General features: G+C 49.6%; 1 protein-coding gene across 1 annotated transcript in view; it reads right to left on the bottom strand.

Moving 5' to 3' along the window:
* SORCS3 (sortilin related VPS10 domain containing receptor 3) overlaps positions 1-11945 on the bottom strand; it is a 3021596-nt gene extending 3009651 nt beyond the window's left edge. The window contains exon 1 of the mRNA XM_069611752.1: positions 10095-11945. Coding sequence (XP_069467853.1) covers positions 10095-10865 — 771 coding nt within the window. The 5' untranslated portion in view covers positions 10866-11945. The remainder of the gene's footprint in view (positions 1-10094) is intronic.
* Between the last annotated feature and the right edge of the window lie 3175 nt (positions 11946-15120).

The following is a 15120-nucleotide window of genomic DNA, read 5'->3' as shown; positions in this document are numbered from 1 at the left end:
GCCACGTGCTGACCTATGCAATGGCATCCACTTTTGCAAACCTTTTTGCCTGTGTCATGGATGTTTAAGGATCACACCTGTCTTAAATGGGGCAGTTAAGGCAGACCAAATCTGTTAACGGAATCACCCAAAAAGACTGGGGAAAAAAAACGTATGGCATATTTGTCTGATTTTTGTCTACATGTGAACATCTTGTACCCTTGCACCCTTCTTCACTGTAATTTGAGTGAGGGTGCAACCCTGACTCAAAGTATTTTTAAAAAAAAAGAAAGGAAAAGCGGATCCTGCTGCTGCCCCTGTTCCCATACATGCAATTGAAAGGAACCGGCGTTGCAGAGGGATATTGGAGACAGCGGCACACAAGGAGGTGTGCCGCCCTCAGGTAAGTAGCGGGGTGGGGACAAGGGCAAAGTCTGAAATGTTCAGGGGAGAGAAGACAATGATTTTTTCAGACAAATAACTTTCTGCCTTTCTCCCTTGAACATTTCAGCCACGGTCTTACAACCCCAATTCTCTGTTAACATGCACCATTGCCACAGGCATCAGAATATCCATCCATAACGGCATGCAGCGGTGCCTCGAGTGCAGTGGTTATCCCAGTATGCGTTGAAGATCTCTGTGTGGCAGCTGGAAATACACATGTACAGTTGTTCTACCTTGATATTATATCCTTCTAGATCAAGGGAGCAGTCATTACCCCAGGATAATGACCAGCACCAAGTAAGGCCCAATGCAAAGCTGGGGGCCATAAATTGAGGAAGGGTTAGTCTCTCACAAAATAATTACACCTCTCAAAGTCCATAAGACTATTAGCAAATAGTGCTATTTGCAATACATTGTTTGGAGTTTGTGTGGTGAGGTACAAACGTTACTTTAATTGTGAGTAAAGCAAATAGACAGACTGAATTAAATGTGTTTTTAGTAGTACTTATATAAGGTTATCTTCATAAAGGATTGTAATTGCAAATGTCATTATACTTGAGAGGGTATAACATCAGCATACTTGTAGTTTTCTCTATGTTGTGTTAAATCGAATGTTGCAGCAAAGAAAGCTCCTACCAGATAGGAAGGGTCTTGCTAAAAGAAATATTGCCTGGAAATTGCATTGCCGTTTCCCTGTTTACTTTTGAAGCCAGAATGTTCAGAATGCAGTCAGTACCAGTAGTTATTGATTGTACTGTGAACATTCCGATTGGCTGAGGGGAGAGCAATAACCATTTTACATGTGCTAATTTGCATTATGGCCAGTCTGAGCATGAATTCACTGGGGGGTGGGTGTCCAGAGTAACAAAAATAAACTTCTGCTGCATAATATAAGAGCCTCCTATTTTGAAATTATACTTGTCAATCAACAGTTTAGTTAAAACAGTATTCAGCGTGAATAGCACAAAAATTCCACTCGCCCCCCAAAAGAATTGTCATTATAAACGCTTACAGATTACTACTCTCGTTCATCTAGCATTAGTTGGAGATGAGTTGCTCTTTCCTGAACTAAGCAACAAGATGGTCTGAAAAAAAGATCACAGATATGTCTGTTGATGCTCAGGAGGGTGTTGTGCAATCAGAGATCCGCTCCATGACAGAGTTTGGAAATCCTTTGGCACTCTTGATCCGAACCTATAGGCTCCCGTTTTGGTTCTGAATCCATTATCGTGTTTCGGAAGCAAACCCAAAAACAGACATACCTGGTAACAATGATGTCCAAAGCACACAGAACTCTGACATGGTCTGCAAATACAAGAGGTGGCCGGCCGTGATTCCCATCATGGATCTCTCAAGCAAATATCTGCTCTAAGCGGAGTCAGGAAATATATACGCTGCCCAAAATGAGGGAACCATTTCCACAAATAGACCACCCAACATACTTAGGGGTGTCTGTATAATGAAGACATTACACATTATAGGTGCGTGCAAACTACTTCTGTGCAAACTCGTCAGCCTCACTTCATTGATGCCGACCGACCATTGGCCAATGAAAAACATGGATTATGGAACGCCCTTGATCATGGAATTGACCACCTTCCAAAAAGTGCCACAAAGATTAGGTTCACTGCATTGCCCTGTCAGAATAAGGAGCACAGGCCCATTGCAAATAGTGCAACACCTTACAGCATATTCAGCAACATACACTTTAATGTATGCCATTTTTTCATCTTTCCGTGGACCAATCGCAAATGGTTTCTAAAGGGCATAGTTACTGCACTCATTGATCTTCTGAAGAAAGTTCCATTTGATTGAAGTTTGATTTTGTTAATGGTTATTGGTGTATGCTACAATGGCCATGGTTTTCTACATGGAACATGCATAGTCCCATGATACAAAAGCCCATATGCTGCATTTGGATCCTGTAAAACCCTGTGCAGCAGGTCCACTGTAAATGAATTGCCAGCAGGATGGGCAAGGCGCGTCCTATCCAAGAGGGGAAAAATGACCCAATCCGGTGCGATCCTGTTATAGAAAGGATTGATGGCCCCCTCTCCGCCACCTTCTTAAGCTTTAGCCCAATCTTCTATCATTGGGCGCTGGAGCAACATGAAATGGCTTCTCAAACATAATGATAGACGAGACTATTTATTTATTTATAACACGCCTTATTACAAACCTGAGTTTGGTTTCTAAGCACGGATCCAGGATTCAAATCTCTGCTGCTCTGCATGGTCCTACTTCCAAGACCAGCGTGTTGCCCCTGTGCTATCCTCCGTTCACTAGCAGAGCGATGTGTTTGTGGTGAGACAACTACTGGGCAAAGGGCTGAAAGGAAAATGAGTTTCGACATATAGCTAGAAATGTTGTCCTAAGCTGTCATCAATATGAATATATTAATACCATGCCGGTCTTGGAATGTATCGTGTGTCATTCATTCATTGCCCCCTCGGTTTCTCCACAGGGTCACTAGCACATTGGTTGTTTAGTAGAACATATACCTTGGATCTGCAATGGGTGGCTCGCCTGATGGTTTGGACTACAAATCCCATCAGCCCTAGCCATCATGGTCAGTGGTGAAGGATCATGGGAGTCATAATCCAAGGTATCTGGAGAGCTGCAGGTGGCAGGCCCCTGACATAGACAACACGATGATAATGCACCTAGTGCACAGATGCATCTTCTTCCACTGCAGGAGCTCGTGGCCAGCTGCCCACGCCTTCACCACTTGACGTCTAAACATTCTCTGATGCCACTAAAACGCATCATCAGTAGCATTACACACTCTTATATGTTGCGCACCTTATCAAACAACGTGAGGTACGTTAACGATCCTGCCCCTGATTTACAAAGCGTTTTTCAATGGGGTTCTCCCGTAGAACAAAATGGGTTTGTAAGACAGGCCCATTATCTTTTTCACAAAATCCCAACAGCCAAGTTTCAATGTGTGAACAGTCACGACATAAGCCCTCGTTTGGCAATACAATCTTGACCTGCACCATGACATCCCCCAGATCTTGGTTGACCCCCTCCGCCCGTGCAACCCAGGACCAGTGCTGTCCCAATGATCCCAACCCTGTGATCTAGCCATGTCAAATGTGTGTTAGATGTGTCTTTCCATATCCTCAACAAGCAGAGTCTGTGAAATGTCAATTTCCTATCAGGTCACTGGCATCACCTGTGTGTTCAAGCGCTGCATAATGATGTATGCCGGCCTTTGCTTCCTCATTGAACACACCTCCATGTTCATCTGTCAATGGAAGTGGCTCTTCTCCCTACGTAACCATACATTATTTATTTTCCAAGTGTCCAGTTGGTCCAGCAGAAGTTATAAACATGTCACTATTGCTTAACACAAACCACTCTTCTCATCACACGGCACCAGGCATGCTAAACGGTTATGACATGTGACTTTAGGGTGGGTGGGTTTCCAGTCCATTTTGCATATGCAATATGTTCAGAATCACAAGGGGGAGACATTCTACCAAAAGGAGAAACACCTCTTTGATCCTGAAATGCTGCCAGCATGTGCTAAAGGGGCAGACCCACACACTGCAGAGCCCCACTGCACATGCCTGATGCAGCAATTGTTGAGTGAATATCCAATTATTTGTACAGCTCTTCACACTGGCATATGGCCTATTTCCAAGCACTCCCACTAATGGCGGATCCCACTGATGGCGGATATGAGTAGATGTCTGCAGATACAAGAATTGAGGCATTGCGAGTTGAAGAAATTTGCCCAGGATCACACAATCGGGCCAAGTGAGAAAGTAGCTTGGTGCATAAAGCACTATTGTGCAGGGCAATTTTGCACCAGTGCAGGGAGTTGTGCAGTGACACCAACACTGAACGAGAATGCAAGGCTTCACCAGGGCAAAGTGGCAGCAGTAGATTGGCGCAAAAGCCAGTGCCACTTTTTGTTCATGATCATTGCAAGTTTCAAAAAAACATCATAACCATACATAATACAAACATTAAAATATGAAATTATCAACGCATGTATGATTTCTGAACCTCCTAAATACGTTGGGTCTGATTTACAACGTGTTTTTCGATAGGATTTTCCTATTGAAAAACGGTTTGCAAATCAGGGCCTTTTAGTTTAAAATAAAAAAGTTCCAAAATTTCAAAAACAATCTTCGAAATTCTTAGCACTGTTGCAACCTCATGCTAAAAGCGTTCCACGTGCCAATGGTAATGTAACTGTTCTGGTTACGGGGCAGTTAACATGGATTGCTTCACCTAACCCCATTGCCAAAGAACCAGAGATCAGTGGGAAACTGCCCGCTGGCCGAGCAATTTCTGCAAACTTGCTGCGGGTCTCCTAGGTTACAAAAACGGCAAATTAGCCCCGAAATCACATCCCTTTAAAACATGCATTTACCACTTCACATTATGCGCCTGGAGCCTACTCTGCGAGTTGGTTTAGCTGCACTGACCCGGAAGTTCAATGATTCCGGCCTGCTTCTGACTCACGCTTTATCTGCGGCCGCTGAACCAAGTCCGTGGAGCGCACCTGAGCTGGTCAGCCATATTAAATCGGGCATCCCCCTGGAAAGCACAGCTGGCGCGTCTATATTCCCTTAAATCCGCCATTTACAGGCTCTCTCGAGGCCGAGAGAAGCCGGCAAATCCCTGTTATAGGGGCAAACGTGTGGGAAGCCAGCGGCTTCCTGTATTTAGGTGCAACGTAGCAAAGGACAGCTTACAACCGTAGCGTGCACGCAGCGCACAGATTGTTACGGAACGTGATGATTTGTGAAGTATATCACTCCCAGGGCCTGATTTACAGGACGTTTTTTTCAATGAGAAAGCCCCAATTTAAAAAAACGCTTTGAAAAACAGACCCTAAATACATCAACGCGTGTCCTTCGCGTATTTCGGGGAGCATTGACTGATGTGATTAGGACATACAGTTCACAATAGGTGCATGGTATGGTGCCCAATATTGAAAATCATAGGTGCATTCAATCAGCTATACGTGTTATTTAAAAGTTGCTAATTAAAAAAAAAAGAACCCAAATGCATTAATAGACCATTCTCCGAGTGCTATAAACTTTGCAAAAATGTGTGAGGGGCGTGTGCTTAAAATGATCCCTGCCTTTGAACTAAAACAACCCGGTGACGTCCTGTACTGCTCCAAGTAAATCTCGCTATTCGTGCGGTGCTGGAAATCAGCAATTAGCCTGTGTGCAGGCAACTAAGCAACAGTCCTATACGGGTCCGGAACTTTAACAGATAAGGTCGGTGGCCAGGATTACACAATGGGGTCAAGTAGGGGAAACCGGGGTTGGAATGTGGCGTTCTTCCAAGCACAGTATCTTATGCAGCCACTAGGGCACTAGCTGCCTGCCCATCGGTCTCAACAGCCACGGACCCAAGTGAGCGCTCGTGTATTCAGGCCCAGCGAAGACAGACTTTGTATGTGCACCTGCTAAGCCACAACCGAATCAGTCAAGCATCCTTCCAGAGGGTACACACAGCGCGTATCTCTGTTGTGTGTATTGCAGCACGCGTCAGCCGATGCCACTGGGGGAGGGGGAGGGAGTCTCAAAAGGACGTATATTAAGCTTCTACCTAAAAAATACAGAATTCTATCGGAACATCGACAATGACAAATCAAAGTGGCCAAGGAGCTCCCCTCGGAGCTAATTAAGGTGGTCTTAGTGTTGATACGCTGCTGCACTTCCAATCTCCCATACGAGGGGCATAACGAAGTTCATCACTGCCATGATGGGCAGGTGCCTATGGCCCAACTCGCACCGCTTACCCCATTTATTGGGCGCCGTACATTGCACGTTCTATCGCCTTGTGGTGAAATGCGGAGCTCTGTCAGAGTGTGGTCTAACGCCTTGCACTTACACCGTTTAGTGCGTGCCTTACATCGACTTGTGGTCAAATTCAGAGTTATTTATGAGAGTGGTAAAACTCGCATCATTTACGGCATTTATCGGGAACCGTAAACGGCACTTTGTATCGCCTTATGATAAAATGCTGAGCTATGCATGGGTGTGGGCCCACTGACGCTATTTAATGGGCACGTTCTATCGCCTTATGATTGAACTCAGATCTTGCTATGCGGGTGGTACTACTGCAAGCACTTCTATTTCATGGATGCGTTATATTCCATTATGATAAAATGCCGAGCTCTGCGCGGGTGTGGGCCCTCTTCCAGCAATTACACTGTTAAATGGCGGCTCCCATCGCCTTATGATAAAATGCCGAGCTCTGCCCGGGTGTGGGCCCACTTCCAGCACTTACGCTGTTTAATGGTAGCTTCCCATCGCCGCACTTGCGCGGTTTAATGGTCGCTTCCCATCGCCGTATGATAAAATGCCGAGCTCTGTGTGGGCCCACTTCCAGCACTTACGCTGTTTAATGGTCGCTTCCCATCGCCGCACTTGTGCGGTTTAATGGCCGCTACCCATCGCCGTTTGATAAAATGCCGAGCTATGCATGGTGTGGTTTCACTTCCAGCACTTACACTGTTTAATGGTCGCTTCCCATCGCCGTATGATAAAATGCCGAGCTCTGTGTGGGTGTGGGCCCACTTCCAGAACTTACGCTTTTTAATGGCCGCTTCCCATCGCCGTTTGATAAAATGCCGAGCTATGCATGGTGTGGTTTCACTTCCAGCACTTACACTGTTTAATGGCCGCTCCTATCGCCTTATGATAAAATGCCGAGCTCCGCTTGCATGGGTGTGGGCCCACTTCCAACACGTACGCTTTTTAATGGCCGCTCCCATCGCCGTTTGATAAAATGCCGAGCTATGCATGGCGTGGACCCGCTTAGTGTAGTCCGGCTTCCAGCACTTACTCCATTTATTGGGCTCTATAAAATGCACGCTCCATCGCCTTATGATAACATGTAGAGCTCTGCTGGAGTGTGCTAACACAATACCCCTGCTTGCGTATCCACGCCAGGAAGCAGTAATGGTGGGGTCTGGCGCTTCATGCGAATTTCAAGGGCGCCATCTCTTGATAAAAAAAGACCCCCATAAAAAATAATGTTTTTACGGCCACCTAAATTAATTTGAGATGTAATGTGTAGTTCGTTCACGAGTCCTCCTTGCGTTCTCACTCTTCCGGCTAGGCTTCCGAGTTCAGAATTATTATTATTTTTATTTATTACTACTATCACAGCCGGACCCGTTCAATGTTCGCGGACCGACACTGCTGCGATTGCTTCTGGGCGCCGCTGCGCCCTCCGGGAGAGGGATGTCGCTCCCAGGTGCACGGCGGGCCTGGCACCCGGCGCCCACCCTCTCCCCCCAGCGCGGAGGCACCGGGGCAGATAACTCATCCTGACACATCCTCACAGGCGCTGCTTGTTCCCTCTGCGGCCGCGTGCGGCGGGGAGGGAGTCTGCAGCCGGCTCTCGCGCAGTAATCTCAATTATTGTGTTTTCTGGGGGCCTCCGCTGCATTATGAAACAACATTTGCTTTAGGCATTGGCGAAGAACAACTGGCAGTGGCGTGACCACCCCCGAGCCATGTACATCCTATACAAGTTCATGTTTCCAAAAACTTGGGAAGCAGGCAGCTGAAGAGAAAATCGGGCGCGGAACAGAGGGATTGCGAATACGAGCTGCATCGGGAAATAGTGTCAGGGGGACAAGGGACACAGAGAGAGGGCGAGACTGCTAGAGAGAGAGCGAGAGAGAGAGGTGAGGCATGGGAGGAGACAGCGAGCGAAGGAAGATGGGGGAACACAGGCGAGACAGAGAGAGGTGAGGCAAGTGAGGAGACAGCGAGCGAGGGAAGATGGGGGAAAACCGGCGAGACAGAGAGAGGTGAGGCAAGTGAGGAGACAGCGAGCGAGGGAAGATGGGGTAAAACCGGCGTGACAGAGAGAGGTGAGGCAAGTGAGGAGACAGCGAGCGAGGGAAGATGAAGGAAAACAGGCGAGATAGAGAAAGTGTCAAAGGCAGCTAAATAGCGATACACGGAGTGAGTGGAGGAGAGGGAACGAGGGAGAAAGAGAGGCTAAAGCAGAGAAAGTGGGAAGGAACAGAGCAAGAATGCGCTGGGGACTCAGAGCGCAGGAGAGGGAGAAGAAAGGTGTAAGAGAGAAAAAAGAGCGCGAATGAGACAGAAAAAGAGGGAAGAACGGAAGGGCGCTAGAGAAACAGAAAGTGTGAGACACACGCAACAGAAAGAGAGGGCGTGCTAGACAAGGAATTAGCCAGCAAACAGAGGAAAAGAGGCACACAAGGAATGCTAGATGGATGAATGCATGGATGCATGTTTGGGAGCGTAGATGGATGACGGACGGATAGATGCATAGATGGCTGCATGAATGGATGAATGGGTGCATATTTGGGAGTGCCGAAGGATTGGTGGATGAAGAACCGTATGTGATGGATAGATGATGTATGTTTGGGAGTGTGGATGTGTGGACAGCTGGATGAACGACGGGATGGATGATTGGATGGATGGATTAATGGGATGCATATTTGGGAGTGCTGAAGGATCGATGGGTGAAGGACAGTATGGGATGGTTGGATGATGTATGTTTGGGAGTGTGGATGGGTGGACAGCTGGATGAATGACGGGATGGATGGACGGACGGAGGGACGGACGGACGGATGGATGGATGGACGGACGGATGGATGGATGGATGAATTGAATGATTAATGGGATGCATATTTGGGAGTGCTGAAGGATCGATGGGCGAAGGACCGTATGGATGGATGGATGATGTATGTTTGGGAGTGTGGATGGATAGATACCTGGATGAGCGGTATAGATGGGTGGGTGGGTAGGTGTGTGGATGGAATGGTATGGGTGGATGGAATGGTATGGGTGGGTGGGTGGATTGGATTGTGTGGGCAGTTGGGTGGAATGGTATGGGTGGATGGAATGGTATGGGTGGGTGGGTGGATTGGATTGTATGGGCAGTTGGGTGGAATGGTATGGGTGGATGGAATGGTATGGGTGGGTGGGTGGATTGCATTGTGTGGGAAGTTGGGTGGAATGTTATGGGTGGATGGAATGGTATGGGTGGGTGGGTGGGTGGATTGCATTGTGTGGGCAGTTGGGTGGAATGGTATGGGTGGATGGAATGGTATGGGTGGGTGGGTGGGTGGATTGCATTGTGTGGGCAGTTGGGTGGAATGGTATGTGTGGATGGAATGGTATGGGTGGGTGGGTGGATTGCATTGTGTGGGCAGTTGGGTGGAATGGTATAGATGATGGAATGGTATGGGTGGGTGGGTGGATTGCATTGTGTGGGCAGTTGGGTGGAATGGTATGTGTGGATGGAATGGTATGGGTGGGTGGGTGGATTGCATTGTGTGGGCAGTTGGGTGGAATGGTATAGATGATGGAATGGTATGGGTGGGTGGGTGGATTGCATTGTGTGGGCAGTTGGGTGGAAAGGTATGGGTGGGTGGGTAGGCGGATTGGTTGCTTTGGTTGCCCAGGCGTGTTGTGCAAAGGGCATTTGAATTGTTGAACATTCAGATCCACCGATGAACTGCATAAAAAAAACATGTGTGGACAGTTTGGCGGGTGGGCACAAAGTTGGCAACACGGGCTGAGAGAGATAAGGGATGGGCACAGTCATGGGTCGTGGCAGGGACAGGCAGGCTGAAGAGTTTGCCAAAACATAACGTGCGTCCATAAGCGATCGAGTAATAGTTGTGCACACGCACGAGTACTCACACTGCTGTTGTGACCCCCGGACCAGTGCACCATGGCTTGGTTGTGGGCCGAGTCGCCAGTGAGGGCAAAAGTGGTGCTGGTGAGTCGCAGCTCCTCCACCTTTGGCCTGTTAACGCGGCCCTCCTCCTTGGAGCCCTTCCCCTCGGACCTTCTCACGTTCTGCCCATCCATTAGGTGGCTGCTCGCGCTGTCCCCTCCAAAGCCCTTCCTCTTGTCCGTACCCCTCTTGGATCTCTGCGGGTGGGAGCCGAACAGTGTCCCCTCCAATGCTCTCTGCTCGCCCCTGGGCTGTGCATGAGCCCTCGGGTGACCCCCAGGACCGCGGACAGGTGCCACCCCAGGGACAATCGTGCTCTTGTACAGACCAGAAGTTGTCGGTGCCGCTGGCCGGGGGTCCACGTTGCTCCTGGTACCCCCGCCACCTGCGTTGAACTCCTGGGGGTCACTGGCCTTATTGGCCGGTGTCTGATATGCTCCAAATCCAAATGTATCGGGACGTAGCCCTTCCAAACCATCCACCGCCTCACTGAGGTCAAGGCCTCCCTCGCTGTCCCAGCCTCCGCTCCAGCCATGCACATCTCTCCGCGAGTGCCTCCTCGCCCGGCCACGGGAGCCGGCGAGCGGAGAAGAAGCGCCCCGTGGAGGCAGCCCGACCTGGAGGTGGCAGTTTCTGCAGGAGATCGCTCCGCGAGAAAGAACCCAAGTGCTGAGAAAGGCCAGTGCCCAGAGCAGTGCCATCCGGGCTGGGCTAGCGCCAGCCCCTCTCTCCATGCCCACGGATATCCGTCCTCGCCGGGATGCCTGCTGAAGGAAAACAGAACTCCCTGCGACTTGCAGATCCTCTCCCGGTCCCTCTGTTTTGTTGTAAGTGGGGAATTGCCTTTCAATGAAACTGTTCACGTTGGACGATCTGCTGGAGGCAGGCAGCACGTGGGGGAGGAGCTGGGCGAGAGCCAGGAGCAGGAGGCAGCCTGGAGAATTCAGCGCAGCTGGCTCTTAAGAAGCTTCCTTTTACTGGCGGGCGCTGCCGCTCTCCCTGCCTGCAACCGTGATCCGTGCGCCCTTTTTTGCGTCCGCGGACAGTTCGGGTAAAGTTACATTGGGTCCCAAACAACCCAACAGGCAGGACAATTCCAAAACCCTACTATGCATGAGACCTCGCTGGTCGCTCACAGTGCGTTCATGTATGTGTTAGGACCTGCTCCCGCTCACCTACGACTGCGAGGTCTGCAGCTGTATCGAGAAATGATGAAAGGAGGAGCCCTCTAGCCCCCCTCCCTGGCCGTGCCTGGAAAGATCTATGTTTAGGTTTTCACAAACACCCCCTTCTTCCATCCACGTGCAGGGCTGGGATTCCTAAGAGGTCTGCTGAAAATTTCCAAAGCGCGCTGTCCAGGGTCCTGACTGCCAACTTGCGTCCTCCCTTTGCTTGAGCTGCGCGCTGAACCTACTGCGATGGGCAGCCGAAGCCGCGGCTCCTGCCCAACCCCCTATCCTGGGGGGCGACAGGATGCTAACGCGAAGGTCTCTTCAGATGCACTCAGCGCAGATGCGCCACACACAGAGGGTCGCTCCCCTGCTGAGGGCGCACAGACCCGGTGCCCTGCGCTACTCGAGGCTGATTTCTGCAGCTGGGAAGTTGTACCTCCACAAAGCCCGAGACCCACTGCTCCCTTTACAGCCGCCCTCTTCCTCCGTGAGAGGTGAGTTGGCAGCCTTGCGGCTGGTTTCCTACAGGCAGATCCCTGGTGGCCAGGGGTTCACCAGTTCTCTTCTCCTCTAAGGAGCTGGCCTCCGGAGCCCGCACAATGCTGCCACTAATTAAACAGCAAACTGCCCTCAATGATGCCCGGCAGCGTCCCGGTTCTGGGAGAGGGGCAGCCTCATTAGGCGCCCAACCGTGGAGGCGGGAAGGCGCCACTAGGAGTCGCGAGCGATGGTCTGAAGGAGGCGGTGGGCGCACGCCTCTGCCTGAAAGCTGCCCCCCGCTGGCTCTCCGGCAGGCATAGGTGGCGACTACAGACTCAGGGGGAGAGAGAGCTCAGGTCTAAGGTCGTTTGGGCAAGAAAACTCAGTTTTTCAAGGCGGTGTGAAATGAACTTAGAGGGTCTCCCACATGTGTACACATTTTAAATGATGGCACCGGTGCGTTCACAGGTGTCCTAAGGCAACATACATTAACACAAAAACAGAGAGATCGGGTCTCGTTCAAAATTACGTCAACAAATGAGAATCGTGTGGTCACGTGCGGTTCTTTGCAACCGTGTCAACGGCAGAGCGTGTTTTAATAAGACACATGCCACGTTCGGGGTGCTAACGGCAATAACTCACTTCATAAGGTTTCTAGGGGGGTGTATCCAGGCTTTATGCGTGTGCCCGAGAGAGGGTGCATGTGAATGTGTGCGCACATGTGCACGCGCCTGCGGATTTACCAACAGGTGAGGACGTGGGTGTGGTGTACCATTCAAAGGTGTGTGTTATTATGCGAGTGTCGGTGAGTGGGACTGTTCGTGTGTACATGCGCGCGAGAGTGAATTTGTGACGAAGCCGACGAAGCGTGTGCGTGTTTGTATGTGTGTTTGAAGGAGGTGGCAGGCACGCAGACACTCGCGTCGTCATTAAAGCACGAGACTACTATCAACCAAAGACGTATGGAAGACAGCCCTCAAAATGCAGACTTTCCTCTGCATGACACACGAGCGCCTCTAGGCGCGCATTTCTTTCCAGCTGTACGTTAATTATGGCACCTGCGACTGCTCTGCTGACGGCGAAAGGTAAAAGCACCACCCTCTCCCCACCATGTTGTCTGAAACCATTGCCATTCGGTTTGACGTCCGTGATGCCTGAGAAAGCCTGGCTATGGTCCAGCTGGAACGTATCAATAGCGCAACGTGCACGTAATATTCCTTTAGATAGCCTTGTCGATATCATTGAAGGGGCTGTGGACTATGTCCAGTATTGCTTATGGAATTGATGATGTCAATGATGGGGTTATTAAGAAAGGAGCGTCCAGCCATGTGAAAAGTAGACACACTCCAAGGAGTGAAAGTGACGAATCCGCTTCCGGGGCACCAGTGGTCCAGGGATGAATATCGGTTTCTAAACCATCAATCAGCAGCCCCACGCCTCTAGTACACCAGAAGGGATCCGAACAGATTAGAAGCAAAAGTAAATAATAAACCTCCATGACCAATTTTGGTAATGTGGACGGAACGGTAGGCTTATCTCCGCAAGGTCATGGATCGTTTGTTAGTTGCAGCACTGTGGAAATACAATTATTATCCAATGTTAAAAGAGACTGTCCAGTCAAGGTTGTATACACATATATACTTTATTATTATTACAACAAAAAGTTCTAGCACACTACACAATACAACCCACCCTGTAGAGGAACACAAAGGACAGCCAGTTTCACAGAGAAAATGGATGCACTGTGCATACTGGCAGGAGGGTAGTCAGTAAAGCAATCAGTCTTATCTGTTCAAGGTTAGTTGGTTTCAGCACCAAGCTAGCAAGGTGTCGGAAATGTCTCTAGGGTTCTTTGAAGAAGGACCAGGGGGACAGAATCTCAGTCTACCTGGTGCTTGAGATGATCTCGATGCTCGACAGCATTGAGTCACTTCCAGGTTGCTTTGCAGCTCCAGCGACAGAGTTCAAGATGGGAGACAGCTGCGGGTATGAGGCGTCAGGCAGTTCGGCAAGCAAGGCTGGACGGACGGCTGCAGGCTGTCCTAAATGGCACCTCGGGGTCAAGAATCTTTGTCTCTGTGCTGGTTGACGGATCTGGAACGCTGATCGAGGCGCCTCACATGACTTTAGTGACTGCAGTGTGAAAACAGTCAGTGGTGTAGCCAGTCCCGGTTCGAGGGCTCGACTGCCTCAGAAATGCCCTTAAAAGATGGACACTGATTGATGCTTGTTGTGGCACTCCTCCTAGATTCTTCGCTGGGCACGTGCTGTCCTTTAAAGCGGATGGCCCAAAGCTGAGGAAAGTGCTTGCAGACAACGGCCTTGTTATTTTTTCAGAGACTCTCTGGCACTTACTACCTAGGAAGCCTGCTGGCAGAACCTGGCAGGATACGCTGTGTGCTGGCTGGGTACTGGTTCTGGAGCTGATGGAGTCCGGTATCTCCCTTTGTTCCCTGGGAGATGTTTGGGGGAGATATCTTGCTTCCCTCTTGAAAATCCTGCCCTTCCTTCACTGGCAGAAGCTGTAAGGCAGACTGTGCCTTCTGCTAGGGTCCAAATGAGTCCTTCTATCTCCTTTCAAAGTCGTCGTATGATCTGCCTACCTTAAGGAACCAACTGTGGGTCCCCACAAACAATCCTCTGTTATGCTTGAGGTCATAACCAGAGTGCTTTGCAACGAGGATGGTAAGGGGTGGCTACATGTACTACTAAGTCCCACCCATCTTTCTGTCTGTTGTGGATCAAACTGTCCTCTGGTTAATTGAGCTCTCTGCGACTCTTGAGCAAACTGCAGGTCTCCTTTGAAGTTTGTGGCCAGAACGGACTTATGTCTCCAATTTGCATACTTCTTCCCTTTGAAAGGGGATCTCCCTGCATGGGTTGCTTACTGTACACAGTTGCCAAGACATGCCATTCACTGCCCTTCATACGGAGGGGTGGGAGCTAGCTTCAAGTTGACACATTGAAATTCACAGAGGTGTTGGTTTTCCTGTCCCTTTTTGTCAGTTCTGCGAACAAACCCCTTCACAGGCCTGCTTCAATTAGCTCTTATCAGTATGTGCTGCCACCAGCAGAACTTAGACAGTAGAGAGGGCGGATCCATGTAGCCTTTGATATTTTAATTAGGCTGGCAATGGCCGGAGCGAGGTGTCACCTTCCCCCTTCTTGAAATGCTATTGTGTACCCGGGGCTTTCACATTCAAGCTGAACATGAAAGGGAGTACTGCACCTGTCGGATGTGTCCCTCAGGAGTACACTTGAATATATGTATGTTGTGCGGTGAGCATAGGAAAATGTGTGCAGATTAGGCCCACACATTTTCTGAAGTTGATCTCCC

The sequence above is a fragment of the Ambystoma mexicanum genome, chromosome 8 (genome assembly GCF_040938575.1).
Source record: "Ambystoma mexicanum isolate Mex_15411 chromosome 8, UKY_AmexF1_1, whole genome shotgun sequence".
Taxonomy (NCBI): domain Eukaryota; kingdom Metazoa; phylum Chordata; class Amphibia; order Caudata; family Ambystomatidae; genus Ambystoma; species Ambystoma mexicanum.
Note: the sequence above shows the minus strand (reverse complement) of the source record. Positions and strands in the feature narration are given on the sequence as shown.